Source organism: Sminthopsis crassicaudata, chromosome 3, assembly GCF_048593235.1.
Source record: "Sminthopsis crassicaudata isolate SCR6 chromosome 3, ASM4859323v1, whole genome shotgun sequence".
Classification (NCBI taxonomy): domain Eukaryota; kingdom Metazoa; phylum Chordata; class Mammalia; order Dasyuromorphia; family Dasyuridae; genus Sminthopsis; species Sminthopsis crassicaudata.
In genome coordinates this window covers 616,377,966-616,394,649 of record NC_133619.1, presented here as the reverse complement: position 1 = coordinate 616,394,649, position 16,684 = coordinate 616,377,966, and the positions used below count along the sequence as shown (strand labels likewise).

General features: G+C 41.4%; 1 protein-coding gene across 1 annotated transcript in view; it reads left to right on the top strand.

Annotated features, from left to right (window-relative positions):
* The first annotated feature begins 406 nt into the window (after positions 1-406).
* The window catches only part of LOC141564109 (protein DDI1 homolog 2), a 28,441-nt gene continuing 12,163 nt past the window's right edge, over positions 407-16,684 (top strand). The window contains exons 1-5 of the mRNA XM_074306190.1: positions 407-805; positions 6,967-7,096; positions 11,759-11,992; positions 13,216-13,342; positions 16,143-16,270. Coding sequence (XP_074162291.1) covers positions 668-805; positions 6,967-7,096; positions 11,759-11,992; positions 13,216-13,342; positions 16,143-16,270 — 757 coding nt within the window. The 5' untranslated portion in view covers positions 407-667. The remainder of the gene's footprint in view (positions 806-6,966; positions 7,097-11,758; positions 11,993-13,215; positions 13,343-16,142; positions 16,271-16,684) is intronic.

Below are 16,684 nucleotides of genomic sequence, written 5' to 3'. Positions count from 1 at the left end.
GCCTTTCATGGGTCCCCTTAGTACCTTCCTTCTATCGATTACATCCAAATTAGTCAGTCTATTATAGCTTGTTTGCACATAGTTATTTGCATGTAGTCTCCCCGTTAGAATGTAAACTTCCAGACTGTTGGTTTTATTGGTTTTTAACCTTTTCCCCTCCCATTCTTCATTCCTCCTCTTCTTTTTTCCCTCTTTCCTTTCTCTCTTCCTCTTTCTCTTTTCATCTCTCAGTTCCTCTTTCCACCCCTCCTTTTCTCCTCCTCTTCCTTGCTCTTCATTCCTCTCCCCCTCCCCCTTCCCTTTTGATTATTCTCGCCCTCCCCGGCCCCTCCTCTTCCCGCTGCTCCCGCCCGCCCAGGTGGCGCCGAGGACTGGCGGGGCGGGGCGAGCGGCCTTTACGACGCTGTCGTGGCTGCGGCGGCTTCGGCTTCGGCGGCGGGCGGCGGCGGCGGCGGCGGCGGCGGCGGCAGGGCGTGCGGGTGCGGGTGCGGGTCTGTGCGGTGCTTTGCCTTGCGGCCGGCACGTTTGGCGACCGCGGCTGGGAGACGGACGTGTGGACGTGTGGCGGCGGCGCTGCTGGAGCCTGTCAGCCGCTGGGCTCGGGCTGCTCGGGGCGAGGAGCGGGCTGCGTGCGGGCGGGCTGCGTGCGGGCGGCGCCCCGCGGGCCATGCTGCTCACGGTGTACTGTGTGCGGAGGGACCTCTCCGAGGTCACCTTCTCCCTTCAGGTTGACGCCGACTTCGAGCTGCACAACTTCCGCGCGCTCTGTGAGCTCGAGTCCGGCATCCCCGCGGCGGAGAGCCAGGTGAGCTGGGGGAGGGGGGAGGGACGAGGGACAGAGAGGCCCCCCTCCCTCACGTCTAGGGGTCGCCATAGCTTTTTCCTCCTGCCGCCCCCTTTTACAGAGGTAAAGACTGAGGCCGCAGCAGGGCCTTCGGCTCCAGATTCACGGCTCCTGCAGCTCTCCTTTCGCTGCCCGAGCTCTGCTCCCCGGTGCCCCCGGCGTCCAACTCGTTCTCCCCTTCCCAAGCCTGCGGAGTTGGATCTCCATCTCGCCCCATCACTGCCGAGCCCATTTGCTGGATTCCCGCTTCCTGCTTCTCCTTAGAAATAACAATTTGGAGCAAAGTAACAGATCGCGGGCTACAATAACTTTCTTACTTTACAGAAGGAGAAACTGAGGCTCAAAAGAGAGGAAAGCTGTAACTTCACTAAAATCACAGTAATTAAGTAGCAGATAGAGGCTGGATTCAAATCCGAATCCGATGCCTCCTAATTCAGACTTTTTACCATTATAGAATGTTGAAGTCCTTCATTCAATTTACCAAAGTTCCTACCCTAATAGAGGGGTGTTGCTATTAAAGATGGGACAGAGAAGAGCCTACTGAATATAGCAAGACAAAGGACCTGCGTTCAAATTTCTGGTTTGCTACTTGCTGCCTTTTAAACTTAAGCTACTCACGTGTCCCCCAGGGCCTCAGTTTCCTTCTCTAGTTCGAGGGCGTTGATTTAGATAACCTAACGATTCGTCTAGCTCTAAAGATGAGATCCGAGGAGTTTCTATCCCCGATCCAGACACTTTGCTTGTTGGTGACCATGTGACCATGGCAGTCACTAAAATCCTCTGAACTTCCTTTCCTCGTCCTGTACGGTGGTCAGCGAGGCACGAGGGAGATGTTATTGGGAGATTGTTTCATAAAGACATAAATTTATATTTGCTTGAGGCTTGCTTTGTGTCTTGTGGCCTGGGTAACTACTGGCATTATCTTCTATGAGCATTTCTTCTTAAAAAAAAAAAATTAGTTAGAAACTTTAATCATGTTTACCCCTCTGGCTCTGCTAGTTAGTACCTGTGTAACTGGGCAAACCATTTGGACTTTTTTTGGGGGGGGTACAATAAAGGGGCTGAGTGGTGGGTGGTAGCTTCAAATCCTGTTATTTTATGGAGCTAATAGATCCTCAGTATGCTTAGTTGTAATGCTTCTGCATATTTACTTTATAAGGATTTGTTTTGTAAATCCTTTTTTTTCTCCTTCCTTAACCAGAGGAGAGGTTGGGTAGCTTCTAGTGACATTTAAAATTTTAATTAACACTGGGATGGCCACTAGCCCACTGTACTGTCTCACCCAACATTTAGCAACTGTAGCTATATAGAGAAGGAAACCTTAATTTAGGAATCCGTGAACTTAAAAAAAATTAATTTTTAATCCTCTGTATTTTATGTTATGTATTTTAAAACCATCTGAGAAGAAAACTATTGGTTTCACCAGAAACAAAAAGATTGATCTCTCTGTATATAATTTTCTTTCCTCAGTGTCCCTAAAATCCTATACTATACTTGGTTAAATATTTTAATAGAGTCAAAGCATTATTTCAGATTAATCACAGTTGAATTTACTCATAAGCTCGTTAGTGTCATTGGTGCACTTCTGAAATTGTTCTTTAAATCTTTGCCTAGTGAAGCCAAATTTTCTGTTCTCCTGGATTATATTAAACAACTGTGTCAATATTTAGTTCAGAAGACAAACAAATCCTTTCTACTTTGTAGACTTTAGCACTTTGGCATAAAGTTGTATAAAAGGGCAGTTCCTTTTATACAACTTTATGCCAAAGTACTAAAGTATGTTTTGAAGAACTCTCTAATAGATAACCTGATTTAATTTGAGCAGCAAGAATTACAGATAAAATGGATGATTGCTTTCCAAGAGTCTCTTTAAAATACAAAATACGGCTAAATTGGGGGCAGCTAGGTGGCGCAGTGGATAGAGACCAGCCTTGAATTCAGGAGGACCAGAGTTCAAATCTGGTCTCAGTCTTCCTAGCTGTGTGACCCTGGGCAAGTCACTTAACCCCAGCCTGGGGGGGGGGGGGGAGAAATACAGCTAAATTGCCCACACACAAGAGGCTGATTTACCCTCTTTTTTTTGGGGGGGGGACCTGAGGTAAAGGTACCTTCATTAGAAGGTTGGCAGAAGATTTTAAATGATTAAATGTGGTTGTTCAGTTTTGCTTATTGGGAAGAGATAAGAATGACAAATAACTAAAATAGTTTCAGGGTTATGTTTCCCCAGATCAGTGAGATGGCTGTACCTGATTGAAAGGAAGAGCTTTACTAAATGATCAAATTGGGAGAAGACTATATTCTGTAGCCAGAGTAAATAGAAATAAAATACTTTTTGTTTTAACTGATAATTTCACAGGATTAGACAACTTTACACCATATTCCTTCCTTGTTCATCATCCTGTCTTCTGCTGGTATTTTGGTCCTAGGTGAACCAAGTTAGCCTCTGGAAATGTAAAGTAACTAAGGTTTCTAGGTTTCAGACCTATGCTTCCCAACTAACTATAAACACCTTCTGTTTTTCAAGTTTGTTGTGCTGGCTGCCTTGTAACCTGATGACCCAGTATCTATTTTAGGATGTTGGGTGGTCCTCTTTCATTTGCATTGCCCATCAATCAGGAACATCCTAGACACTGAGTCATTTCCTTTCAAATTTTAATAGCAAACTACTCCAGAATGTACCTTCTTCTGTCTCCTTGAGTACATTCTTGTTTCATCTTCTTCCTATTTTCTCTTTAATGTTTTTCTCACATCTTCCTCCCCCTCTTTGAGTAGTTATACATTTCCCTGCATAGTGCTCTAGAATAATATCTTTCAGTTTTTCTCCATGTCCATACTTTAGTCTCTTATTATAGGTGCCTTATTCTTAGCCCTCTACCCTCTGTTTAAACATTTGGCTTTTGTAATCTTAACTCATTTCAGATTATGGCAATTTCATGGCTGGAGTAAGACCTTCACATTTAGAGGAGAAATTGTTTTGCATGTGATTAGATTGGGCTGGGTATACAGGGTGGGCTAGGAAACCACTCATCAGTTCTTTTTCATTCTTTGATACTGACTTGCTTGGTTAATCCAAACAATTTTTAGAATTTAAGCTAATTTTGATGTCCATATATGTTAAAGAACATTATAGTAACTTATCTCTACAGGTAACACAAAGTTAATTATGCTGAGTACCAGATAATGATAATTACTGTCTATAATGCCAGACCACAGCCTTATATACAGCAAGACTTCAAGGTTATGAAAACAGTATTTCAGACTATGGGAATTTAGAAAAAAATTACTAGTGTCGATTGAAGACTGTTGTATAGTTGTGCATCTTTTTTAAACTTCCTATTATGTGATCAAATGTTAATTTATTTGGCAGTTCTTTTAGTATAGATACAGTATGAAAAATTACTTAAGACTTTACAGCTACATTGGGGCGCAGAGAAGATTTGTTAGTAATAATTTAATGCTGACATGCAATATTTTGACTTTTGTTAATTTAAAAATTCCACCCAGGGATGAAAAAATAGTTGCTATCTCTTTTATATAAAGGACTGCAGAGTTTGATTAGCTGGTCTAATTTCAAATGTTAATTACAGATTAGAACTTGTTCTCTTGGGTCCGCTCCTCCTCTAGAGTGATTATTAGGCAGTTTTTGCCAGTCCTGTAGATGAGCTGTTTAGTCATAGAAGCTTCCCTGTTGTATTTTCTTAGCAGTAACAAAACTTTATTTTGAGCAGCTGTGGAATAATATGGCATAGATACAGTTATCACTAAGACACAAAAGTTCTACTCAGATCTGTAGGATTGTTTCATATACCACTGACTTGGAACCACTAGTCTGAAAATCACAAAATGGATTTATAATTCTGGCATCTTGACTATTAAGGAATCTTCTGATGTTATAAGGTACCTCCTCAAGCTTCTATTTCCACCCACTCAGTTGTCTATCTTTAAGGGCCAAGCTTATTTAAGATGATTTGAAAGTTCATACCCCAGACACTGCCTTGGCTTTCTCAGATCTTGTATTTAAGAATTTAGTAAACAATGTCTCAGTGCATTTCAGGCAGCTGCCTCTTGGATTTATTACCCTTAGTTTTTAGGAAGGTTTGTTAAACTTAATATAAGCAATTTTAGGGATATCTCCTAAACTTGAGTTGCATCGCTGTAACTATTGGAAGAGAAGCAGGCACTTTACATTTATAGGTCTGAGTTTATTCCAGTCAAGTCCATAAGTTTCCCTCCTTAATTACTAATGTGATTATCATTATCAGATTGTTCTAAACGCCCCTTACCCCCCCAAAGAAAAACAAAAACTGATGACTGTAGTGGTTTGTTCTGTGAGAAGCCTGGTGCCCTCTGTACATGTTGCAGTGTTTCCATTTTGCAAGTCGAAGGTGAGAACACCAGTAATATGGGAGTTAAAGGGGAACCTGCAGAGTTACTGTAATTTTGCATTGTACCGCAGTGATTGGATAGGAGGAAAGGAGGAAGAATGAATTTGCTTTGTGTTAATTTTGTTTGTATCAAATTTACTGTAATGTGAATTAGAAGGGCCATCCTCCCTTCTCCTCCCCAAGCCTAAACTCTAAGGTTTTCTGTGGAAGGTAAGTGCATTTGTTAGGGAGTAAAACTTGGGTGTCACTTTGAATCAAAGGGCCAGAACTTCATATAAGGTAGGAAGCTATTAAGTCTGTGTTTCTTAATTTAATAGATTGTCTAGAAATGGCTACTTGATTCAGGAAGGTATAAAGTGATAAGACCCGCTGCAGACTTTCTTTTGCCATTAAACTGGCAACTGGACTGTTAGCCACTTGATTAGGGACCTGGTTTTTCTTTTTATCCCCAGTGCTTTATACATTGCCCAATCATGTTGATAAATGTGTTTTGGTAATAATGGTAAAGTCCCAAACCACTCCCCTTATGGTTATTTCAGCTATGTCAGCTCTTTGGTGATTATAAAATTTGAACAAATGTCTCTTGGGAACCACGTTGAAATCACAAATCCATGTCCAGAAAGAAAAATCTAGCTCATGGTTGATGTGGGAAGCAGTAGCTAACATTTTGTTATTCAGTTGAACGTCTTTCATTCAGTAAGCAGCTATTAAACACTAGGCACTGTGATAAGTTTTCTAGGGTTTTTGTTTGTTTAGTCTTACCTCATCTCATAGAGTCTTAGGCTTGTAAAGGGGCCTCTTTTTTGGGTTTTTTTGTTTTGTTTTTCAGTTTTGTAAGTGTACTTGAAGGGCTTGGAATTCCCCTTTTATTCTGTGCGTCTAGAGCAGAGACTGACCTCCTTCCTGGGACACAGAGGCCTGTTTTACTCTCTGGTCTGATTTTGAGAGTGTTGTATTGAGGGTGGAGACTCCATGTTCCTGGATGGGGCCATCAGGTCCTTTGGAGTGAAATTATATCTTCACTCTTGTTTAAATGTTGAGAATTCTGGGCCTGGAGGGAAGACATGAACTGAGTTCAAATTCAAATAGTTATATGTTTTATGAGTTTTATGACTCTGAGTTGTTATTTAACCTCTCTACTTCAGTTTTATTATTCATTTTGATCCTTAGGATCATAACAGCACCTATCTCCCAGGGTGGTTGTGAGGATAAAATGAGATAACACTAGTCAATGCTTCAGCACAGTGCCTGACACATAGTAAGCACTATATGAATGCTAACTGCTGTTATCATTATTTTCATTACATTGTTTCACCTTTTCTACGCTGATAGAAATTTACTTCTGTATTTAAGGCTGAAGGTCATTAAAAAAAAATACGTGGAGCTTATTAGTCTGCCTCTTACTGAATCCTCCAGCTCTATTTGATGTGTTTGGAAGGCCTACTAATTTATCATCTGAGATGGAAGTGCTATTGATAGAACTTGGGTGGATAGGGAAAGAGGGGAAGGAGAACAGGTCGGAACAAAAGACTACTTATTAAATGATATTCAGATGATATAATGTTGATACAGTTACCATTGCCAGAGGGAGTTGCTTCCATATTGTAGCTTAATTTGGAAACAAGCCCAGCCTTGTATCCACTGGTTTAGAAGCATCTTAGGAAGGTAAGGGTTGCTAGTCTTTGTTCTGGTTACCATTGGGGGGCCTCAGCACTAAATCAAATTCTCCTTTTGCAGATTGTCTATGCTGAGAGGCCTCTCACCGACAACCACAGATCGCTGGCTTCATATGGCTTGAAAGATGGGGACGTAGTAATTTTGAGACAGAAGGAGAATGCAGAACCACGTCCTTCGGTTCACTTTCCAAGTGAGTTACCTTATGTACAAGGAGGGAGGTGGGACGGGGCGGGGCAGTCTACAGGGGTCAGTCAGCCTCCTAGTCCTTCTGTAAGGGAGGAGGCCATCCTGGATGACATCATCCCTTGGTCAGTCTAACTTCCAGTTTTCCTCATCTTTGTGCCCATGCTGTGCCCTTATTTATTTCAGTTTGGTGCCTCAGTATTCACCATCGTAAAAATAATGGATAGTGCTTTAAGAATGTGACTGGTTTTTCTGGGCACTCCTATGGACCTATGGAGCAGGTGATTGAAGACTTAATGTGGTCCTCCTTAGGCCTCTGATGAGAAATTGGGATTACAACAAAAGATCAGGGTCCCTGCCCTCAAGGAGCTTACAGCTTAAGGAGGGAGACAAGATATAAACAGCTTTGTTTATTGAAGACACTTATAGTGTAAGTGAAAAATCAAATGAGAGAGAAGACATTAGCAATGGGAGGAGGGAGGAGCCAGGCAAGGGCAGAAAGTGGCCCTTCCAGGTGGTCTCCTGAGCTGAGTCTCAGGAAGCAGTAGAGGGATTGGGCACAGCGCTTCTTTGGGAGGACCAGCAGGGAGGCCGCTGTCATGGATCACAGAAGAATAAGTAAAGTGTAAGAAGCCTGGAAGGACTGGAAGAGGTCAGATTGTGGAGGACTTGAAATACCAAACAGCATTTGTTTGATTCTTTCTGAGAGCAAGCTGACATTCTCTCATTTGATTCTCACAGTGGCACTGTGCAGTCAAAAAGCCCAAGCTTGGCCTCTTGTACAGGTGATGACTGTAAGGTGTGGTCACATGAGTGACCGATGGGGGACATGGGGCTAAAACTCCTCACCCTTCCCAAATAATTGTAAGTCATCTTCTCCTAATTTAACATCACTTGTACCCATCAGCAAGAAAGACACTCTCCTCTGTCTCAGAAGTCTGTTCACGGCTGCCTGATGGACAGTTATTCTACCCTTTTGAACAAACCCTTTCTTCCCCCCAACTTCCCCCAAGTATCTCACATCAGGGATTCTTAATAGAGATCCCCCCTCCCCCCCAAGATTTCAGGAACCCTGTGAACTTGAATGGGAAAGAAATTAGATCCTTATTTTCACTAAACTATAACTGAAATTTATCATATCTTTCACTTATTTTAAAATGTGATTGTGAACAATGAGTCCATAAATTTCACCAAAGGCTGCCAAAGGGGTTGCTTGACATTGATGACCTTTAAGTTTGACCTCTGTCCTGTGGCTTCCCAAAGGGATTGTCATTATGGTAGGTACTTGTCTGATGGCAAGAGTGAGCACCTACTTAATTCTGTGGGATTTGTCCTATTTCTTACCTGAGCACAGTGGTAGAAATCAAAGTAGGGATGTCAAAGAAGCTGTTAGTATGGAGAAGTCAGTATATTTGAAGCATCCAGACCGCTCGGTTTTATAAAATTCCCACTTGAGGCCGGGCTTCTCTCATATGCTGGCCAATCTTTTCTTGATCTAGACAGAAAGCCCCTCATCGGGCCTCAGAGCAACATAACCCCTCCCCCCCCTTTTTAAAACAATTTGCAAGAGTCATTGCTGAGGCTAGGAGGAAGTTCAGTGTGCTTGAAGGAAGCAGCTGACTGAGGCTTTCTCCAGTTTGATTTGATATTCCCTGGGTTCCAGGAAGCCACTGGCTGAGTTTGATGCTTTTGTGAGCAAATAAAAATAAAATGTAACTTAATTTTCATTAGTCCACTAGTCCCAGCTAATGGGTTGCTGAGGATGACTAACACGTCAGTTATTGATAAGTACGTTTGAACTGTGTGGTCTTGTGGAAGCTAACCTTTATGTTCTCAGCCAGCATACAGGAACCTCTTGCTATTTTCTAAAATCTTGATTTTCTGGAGGTTCCAAAAACTCCCAAACCAACAAGACAAACCTGGGTTATTTGTTTTTTTCCTTTTTTTTTTTTTTTAGAACTGCCTTTCTTTGAATATATCTCAAAATAGGGTGTGGCCAAAATGGAAAGAACTCTCCTTGTCCCAAGCTAGAAAGATTATAGATGTTCTACCAACTAGGATAGACAGAAGAGATAGTGAACTTATCTTATGAGAGCTGGGGTCACTCTTGCCAGCTCTCTCCTCCCCCCTTTTCATTGGTAAATTCTCATTGGGCCCAGGCAGAAAGTCTGCTGATGGGTGTGGTTACATGAGCTCACGCCAGGGGGAGGAAGTTAACCAACTCTTTCTCTGCCAGATTTGAAAAGCACATGAACATTAGTTGGAGCCCGGTGCTCAAGACTGCTCTTGTGTAGAACAAGTCACAACATCTTTGAGCTTTGATTTCTTAAGCTGCAGAATTCAACAAACATCTACTAAATACTTACAGCGTGTAAGACACTGTCTATACAAATTGGAAAAATAACACAGTCCCTACTCCCTGAAGGATGCATGATGTGTTCACAACTAAATATGAGATAGCATAAATGTGATGGATTAGAAGGGGGTTGGCAGTGTGCTGTGAGAAGTTTGTGGAGGGAGAAAGGAAGGCAGGCTTCCTGGACTAGTTGGAGGCAAGTAAGGAAGAGAGGTTTCAGTAGGTACTGAAGTAATAGCATGCTGATTTATTCCATTTGGGAATTCACTGGAACATAGTTGAGATGGGAGAGAACAGGGATCTAGTTTTCTTGTAACTTAGGGACCATAAAGAAAAAGCTGGGATAGGTAGCTTGGAGCCAGCTTTGTGTCAAAGGTTTGGGATATCAGAATTACTAGTTTAAGCTGAACCACTAGAGATGGGACTTGACATTTGGAACTGTGCATTAGATGCACTGCTTCAGCAGTAGGTGGATCTAAAGGAAAATAGATTAGAAACAAGAATATCACTCGGAGTAGTCTGCAGTGGGTCCAGAAATGAAGATTCAAGAGATGAAGCTCTCATGCAACAGGATCTTTGGTGAAAGAGAGGGAGTTGTTCCACATAACTCTGAGGTTATGAGTGGCCAATGGGTAGGGAGATCTTCAGTAGAAAAAAAGAATTTGGGAAAGGGGCAAATTTAGAGGGGGAAGATGAGGAGCTTAACTTTAACCATATGAAGTAAGTTATCCAGGTGACAGCTCTCTGCCAAGCAGCTAGAAATATGAGGGATATCCATTTTTAGACATGGCCAGTGTGAGGATTTGCTTGACTGTGCAGATGGGTTTTCTCTTCAATTTGAGAGTTAGGATACGGAAAATTAAGGAGGGTTGAGGAAGTATTGCCCAAAAAAAAGAATCCATTAAAGACCTCATTGAGGTCTTTAAAAGAAAAATACAAAGGAAATTATGGAAGACCAGAAGGAATCACACAAGCAGGATAGCTTTGAAAGTTACATGCTTTATTATATATTTAAAAAGAAAAGCCAAATATACTCATTAGAGATTAGCTGTTTCATGTACAATCTTCTGGAAATGCTGATTTTATTTTTTGTATTTAGAATTAAAAAAAAAAACTTTAAAAAAGGAAAAGAGATATGGAACTGTTGCTTGATAAACAAATTTAAGAGACCATCTGCTTAGAGGTTTTAAATCTAGGGAGACAGTAGAGAGAAAGGAAAAGAGGCTCTACGATAAAAGCTTGAGGAACATGGATATTGAAGGTTTAGGATGAGAGTACATTGTCTTAGCATTTGAAGAAAAGTGATGGGTCATAGTGTCCTGTGCCACAGAGGTCAAGGAAGAGGATAGAAAATAGGCCATTGAATTTCCCAAGAGAGAACTTTTCTAGTGACCTTGGAGAGAAATGTTTTCATAGAGAATCCTGCTTATTTTCTGTACTTCCTTTGACTCTTGGTGGAAATGAGTGAGATCATAAGTTGCCTTTAGATAATTTAATTTAACCCCCAAAGACTAATGTAGTTAGTCTGTAGTTTTGTGTTTTATGGCTTTTAAAAAAATGTTTACAATTAGGAAAAAAAAAAAATGGATCTGAGTTCAACTGGGCCATACCACTCTATCCATGATTTAATGGAAAAAACTTTGTTTTCTTTTGAACTTTTAAAAGGGAGAGGGGGAGTTACCTTTAATTTGAATAATTATAGCTCAGTTTAGGATCAGTCATGCTCATGGGGCTTATATACAATAGCCCTGTTAAAGCTTTATTAATATTATCTGTGTAAAGTATCTTCACCGTTGTCTCTTTTTTCTGCTCATAAAATACAGCTGATTGCTACCCTCTGACCTCCCCAAGCCAGTAAGGAAATCTAGCCCAGACTTGCAAAATTTATCACCTAACAACTTTGTCTCTTTTTGCCAATTAGAATATTCTATATGTCTGGACTTTTTAAGGCAGGAGGGTTTTGCCCAGGGCCACATTTTAGGTGTATGAGGATCCACAGTGCAATTACTTTTTAAAAAAATTCCATATATTTGCTGAGGGAACTGTGTGAAAAGAGCCCCTCCTTGAGTGATCACAATTTGTCATTGTTCTCCTGTCACCTAAACAATATCATTGGCCTGGGTCCTCTGCACTAGAGAAGTGGCTGAGAAAAGGAGATGTAGCATCAGGGTGGAAGGGCTCAGGCCACCCACTGTTGTAAGATCTTCCTTGGAATAGGCTGTTGCTGCATTTGTCTTGAGTTTTTTTTTTTTTTTTTTTTTTTTTTTTTATGTCATCATTTGGTATAAACTTTGAAATCATTTCTCTTGACAGGCCTGCCCCGGATAGACTTCAGCAGCATAGCTGTGCCTGGCACCTCAGGCTCCCGATTGCACCATCAGCCAGCCCAGCAACCCCGCATATCCCCAGCAGACACCGCTTCATCCCCACAGGGCTTGGACAATCCAGCATTACTCCGAGACATGTTGCTTGCCAATCCTCACGAGCTTTCTCTGCTCAAGGAGCGAAACCCACCTCTGGCAGAAGCCCTGCTCAGTGGAGACCTTGGTAAGCCTGTATGGCTGTCACTGTTTCGAGCCGAACTCAGGGAAGGTTGTTTGTTGTGTTGGGCCTTCTGTTCACCGTCAGCTTGGAGTCCTGAGCTAGCTGAAAATGGTTGAGTGGTATGGAGGCAACTTGGAGCCAAACTATCAAGGGACATGTTGATGGGCATTAAACCTAGAGATCTTTTGTAATTGTCCATAGCAGATAACAGGTTTCAGTGGGGCAGCTTTTATGAAAACTCGGCCAGTAAGCCAGGGGTGGCAATTAAAGTGGTTCTTCTGTCTTTACCTAACGCAACCATGTAGATAAGAAAGTGCTCTTTCTTGAGGCAAGTTTGAGTTGGGCTTGTAATGGGTCTAGTCACTTGGAGCTTTATTGTTGGTGCCTGAGAAATTGTGTAAAACTGATAATCCTTTTTCTGACATCTGCCTGGTAATAAGCACTACCATTCCAAAAGGCATCTCTTGCAAAGATTGTTTCATCAGACTTTATTTTGCTTATGATTTATATTTCTTTCCACTCTCACATTTGTGACTCGTTTTTTATGTACAACTTGCATTGATAAGAGCTCTTGTGGTATTGAAATATTTGTTTTAGAAGAAAATTTTATTTCTTGTGATGACATGACTCATTAATTAAGGTTACGCTAATGTGTTGTAAAGGTTGCATGGCTAAAAAAAATGAAATGTTAAGAAATGTCTGAGTGGGATTCTGTAGTTAGAAACCACATTTCTGATGAGCTTTCTGCCTTCTGATGCTGACTCAATATGCTTACATAAAGTATATGCTGGCTGACAGTCATTTGCATTTAATTTCTCTGCTTTAGGATAGAGATTGTTAAAGAATAGAAGCTATTAGTGATTTATATTATTTACAGGAAGAGAACTCCAAGACCGTTAATCTGCCAGATAATAGTTTCTCATTAATTTACCCTCAGACTGTTCATTGTATCGGGTTAGAGTTAGGTTTGATTAAACTATTACGTGAATAAATGATCTTGTTGAATGCTTGGCTTAAAGAAATAATTTTTATTGAAAGTTCTGATGTTAAATGCTTAATTCAAGGCAGTGACTCTATCGAAATGAGCTCTCCAAATCATTGTAAATGTGCTCTTTGCATCTGTCTTCGTGCCTTTTGAGAAGTTGCTAGGCACAATAACAAACAGTGGAAAGGCACAAAATTCCATCAGCTTGGAGTTCGGTCGTTTATATATCTCATTTTTGCAGAGAAATTTACTAGGGTCCTGGTAGAACAACAACAAGACCGAGCCCGGAGGGAGCAAGAGAGGATCCGTCTCTTTGCTGCTGACCCTTTTGATCTGGAAGCTCAGGCCAAGATAGAAGAAGATATAAGGTAACAAATCACCTCATCCCAAGGAAAAGAAGGCTTTATGCATAACTGGATTCTCAGAGGACCAAAAAAAAAAAAAAATCTTACCTGAGGGGCTCTTTAGGGTCTCAGGGTTTGCCATAGAGGGATTCACCAGGCAGTCACCTTGGTTTCCAGGCCCATTAGCCCCAGTATCTGATGCAACAACATATAATTGTTGATTCTTTCGTGATAATTTGACATTAACAACTTGAATTTTCTTTCCATGATAATTCAGAAAGCATTTCTGGCTAGTAGAGTGATGCTAAAATGATGTTCAGATACAATATCATGTAGAGACAAACAGCTTTGAAAGACTTGAGAACTCGGATCGATGATTAAAAACCCTGAGCCCAGAGCCAGACAAGGAATCGAGCCCTATCCCCCATCCACCATGGATGAGAGAGACATGGACTTAAATCTACAAAGAAATGGGCTGGGACACGATCAGTTTGGGAATTTGTTTTACTGGGCAATGAATGTTTGTTATTAGAGGTTTGTTTTTTGTAATTTTGTTCAGTGGTGGGTGCAGCAAAAGGGAGAAACAATAAATGCCTGAAAAACTTCAGCTGGGAATGCTCTGGATCAGTTAAATAGGCTTGTTTGATTTAAATCTCCTTCAGCAGGTTGTTTGTCTCCTTGTGATTTAGTTCAGGGTGTAAGCTTATTTATAGTAGAACAGCATCATTGCAAAAATGATGTTTTGGAGTCCTAAATCTATTTGGCTTCTATGCTTCCTGCTCTGCCCTCAGGGGATGGACTGTATGACAGGTTTCCTCCTCACATTTCTCCAGGGCCACATTATATTTGGGCATTTTATAGTCAGTTCCAAGATTTTATCGTGTCAGCCCTGTTAATTTAACCTCACAATCTCAGTGAAAGAGTAGCTGTGTTCTTGTAGATTCTCGTGCTGTCCCCAGTGATGAAAATCAATCTCCACATTTGTCTGTCGCTTGTCTGCCTCTGTGGCCCACGGCAGAGTTTATTCCTACTCTGTTTGAGCTTTGTTCTAACAGAAGCGAAGACCAATTTGAACAGTACATTAAATGAGCACTTCACATGACAAGAAAGTATTTTCTAGATATTTCTATGAAAATTGAAGGTACATACTGTGTTACCGTTAAGCGAGCAATATAAGGAATGTACGCGTCCTTTTGGTTCTTGTCCCATAAGCATTATCCCCAGTAAGTAGCTTTTAAAAACATCCCTGGCAAATAGACTAAGTGAAATGGGAAAGCAGACACATGCATAGATGTCTCTGTGGAAGGCCTCAGCTACCTATAAGTACCCTTGGAGGCCTGGGCTGCTGAGGGCCTACCTGGCTTTTTTTTGCCAGCTATAAAAGTGCTAACGGTTCCCTTGAAATATCACCGTGATGTTGGACTATTGGGAAAAGAGAAAAATAAGAGTAACCACAGATATCAGTAAGTCTCATATTGCTTCCTAGAGGAAAATTAAGACATCTCTTCCTTTAAAAAGGAAACCTTGTACGCTTTGAATAGCTTCCTGTGTAGCATGCACAGAATACGTGAATGACCAGTACTAGTTTGCAGGGGATTGTAGCAGAGCTTCATCTTTGTTCAGTTAATACAAAGTCACCATTGTACAGCACACTTTGCTTTCTTTCTAAATTCCCTCCACAGACTTGGCTTTGTGAGGAGGCTATCTTATGTTGGCATGGTACCCATCAGATTGTGAGGATGTGCCACTGGGGCGAGGCTTTAGGGTACTGAGGCACCCTAAAATTTCATGGGAAACTTGAAAGGTGGCACATTTCAAATCAGGTGTCTGGGATTTTCCATTCTCATCCTGCCCAAGAAGATGACTGTTTTATTTGCAGGGTGATCACTGCCCATTAGGTCCCTTCAATTCTAATATTTTCACAAAAGACTGGCACACTTGTAGCTCATCAGTTGCCTTAAAACATCCCCATCTTACTTTGGGAGGACATGAGTTGTCTGTCCATGGTCTGTCCAGAGCCATAAAGCTCTGTGCCATATTGGAATGCCCTTCTGCAGAATTTCACAGGCATTGTGGCTGTGATTAGAACAATTCATGATTTCATTAACTGCAGCTACTTGAAGCATTCAGGTGTGAAGATTAAAGTGATGGCTGCAGTTGCTTTCCCCTTTGCAAGACTCTAAGAGGCCGAATTGGTCTTTTCTATTCTTAGTGTTTGTTTTGGAACCTCTTCTGGCCACTGTGCAACTTGGAGGCTAAGTACAGTGGAGAAGTACTGGTCTGGGAAGCTGAAGACAACCCAACTTCTAGTTTCCCCCAAAGGCCCTCAAATGTGTGTGATCATAAGCAAATCACCAAGCAACACTGGGCTGAGTTCAGTTAATTCATATGTCAGATGAAGTTCCAAAGGCTGCATAATCTTTCTTTTGTTGGAGTTATGGTCTTCGGAGTAGCCAATAACTTTGACCCCAGATATTAGTCCTAGATACATTTCAGGCCACCTGACTGCAAAAATCAACCTACCTCCTACCATAGTCTGCAGCATCAGTTTCTACAAGAGAAATAAGACATGGCCTCTTATGTAAATGACATTTTATCTTCAGATTATGAAGAGCTCTCTGTGAACAGCACGAATTTCAACTTTCTTAAGCAGCCACTGGATAAAAGCGTTCCTTTCTAAAGCCATGACTCAGCTGCTTATAACTAGCCTGCACTTGGGGGCAGGAGGAATGGGCAAATCTATTTTTTAATTGTTTTGTTTAAAATGCCTAGATTTCTATTAATGGAAATAATGCTCTTGGTACCTGATTTTGATTCATTATAGGCAACAGAACATTGAAGAAAACATGACAATAGCTATGGAAGAAGCTCCCGAGAGCTTTGGCCAAGTAGTGATGCTTTATATTAACTGCAAAGTGAATGGACATCCTGTGAAAGCCTTTGTGGATTCAGGTGATACAGCATTCTATCATCTCTTTCCTGACCAGATATAACCGTGAGAAAATTCTGGGTGGCTGTCAACACTCAGGAAGTCTTGGGATGCTGGGCTACCTTGTATTTTGGGCACCACCATTTCTTAAGCCTGCTAAAGGAATGAAGTTTGGGCATGTTCATATTATAGTCTGAGGCAAGCTGACATGTTTGTGTCTAAGAGGAGTGTATGATCAGATTGGTGAGGTAGGGTTAGAGAGAATGACCTTGAAAGCCAGGCTTAGAAACTAAGGCTTGAGCCTATACTTCAGCTCACCCTATTGTCATTAGGGAATCTTTGAAGGGTTTTTGAAGACAAGTTGCAAAATGGGGTATGTTGTAAAACCTGAAAACAGCTGAGCTAGCATCCTCATGTCACAGCAAGACTACTAGCAA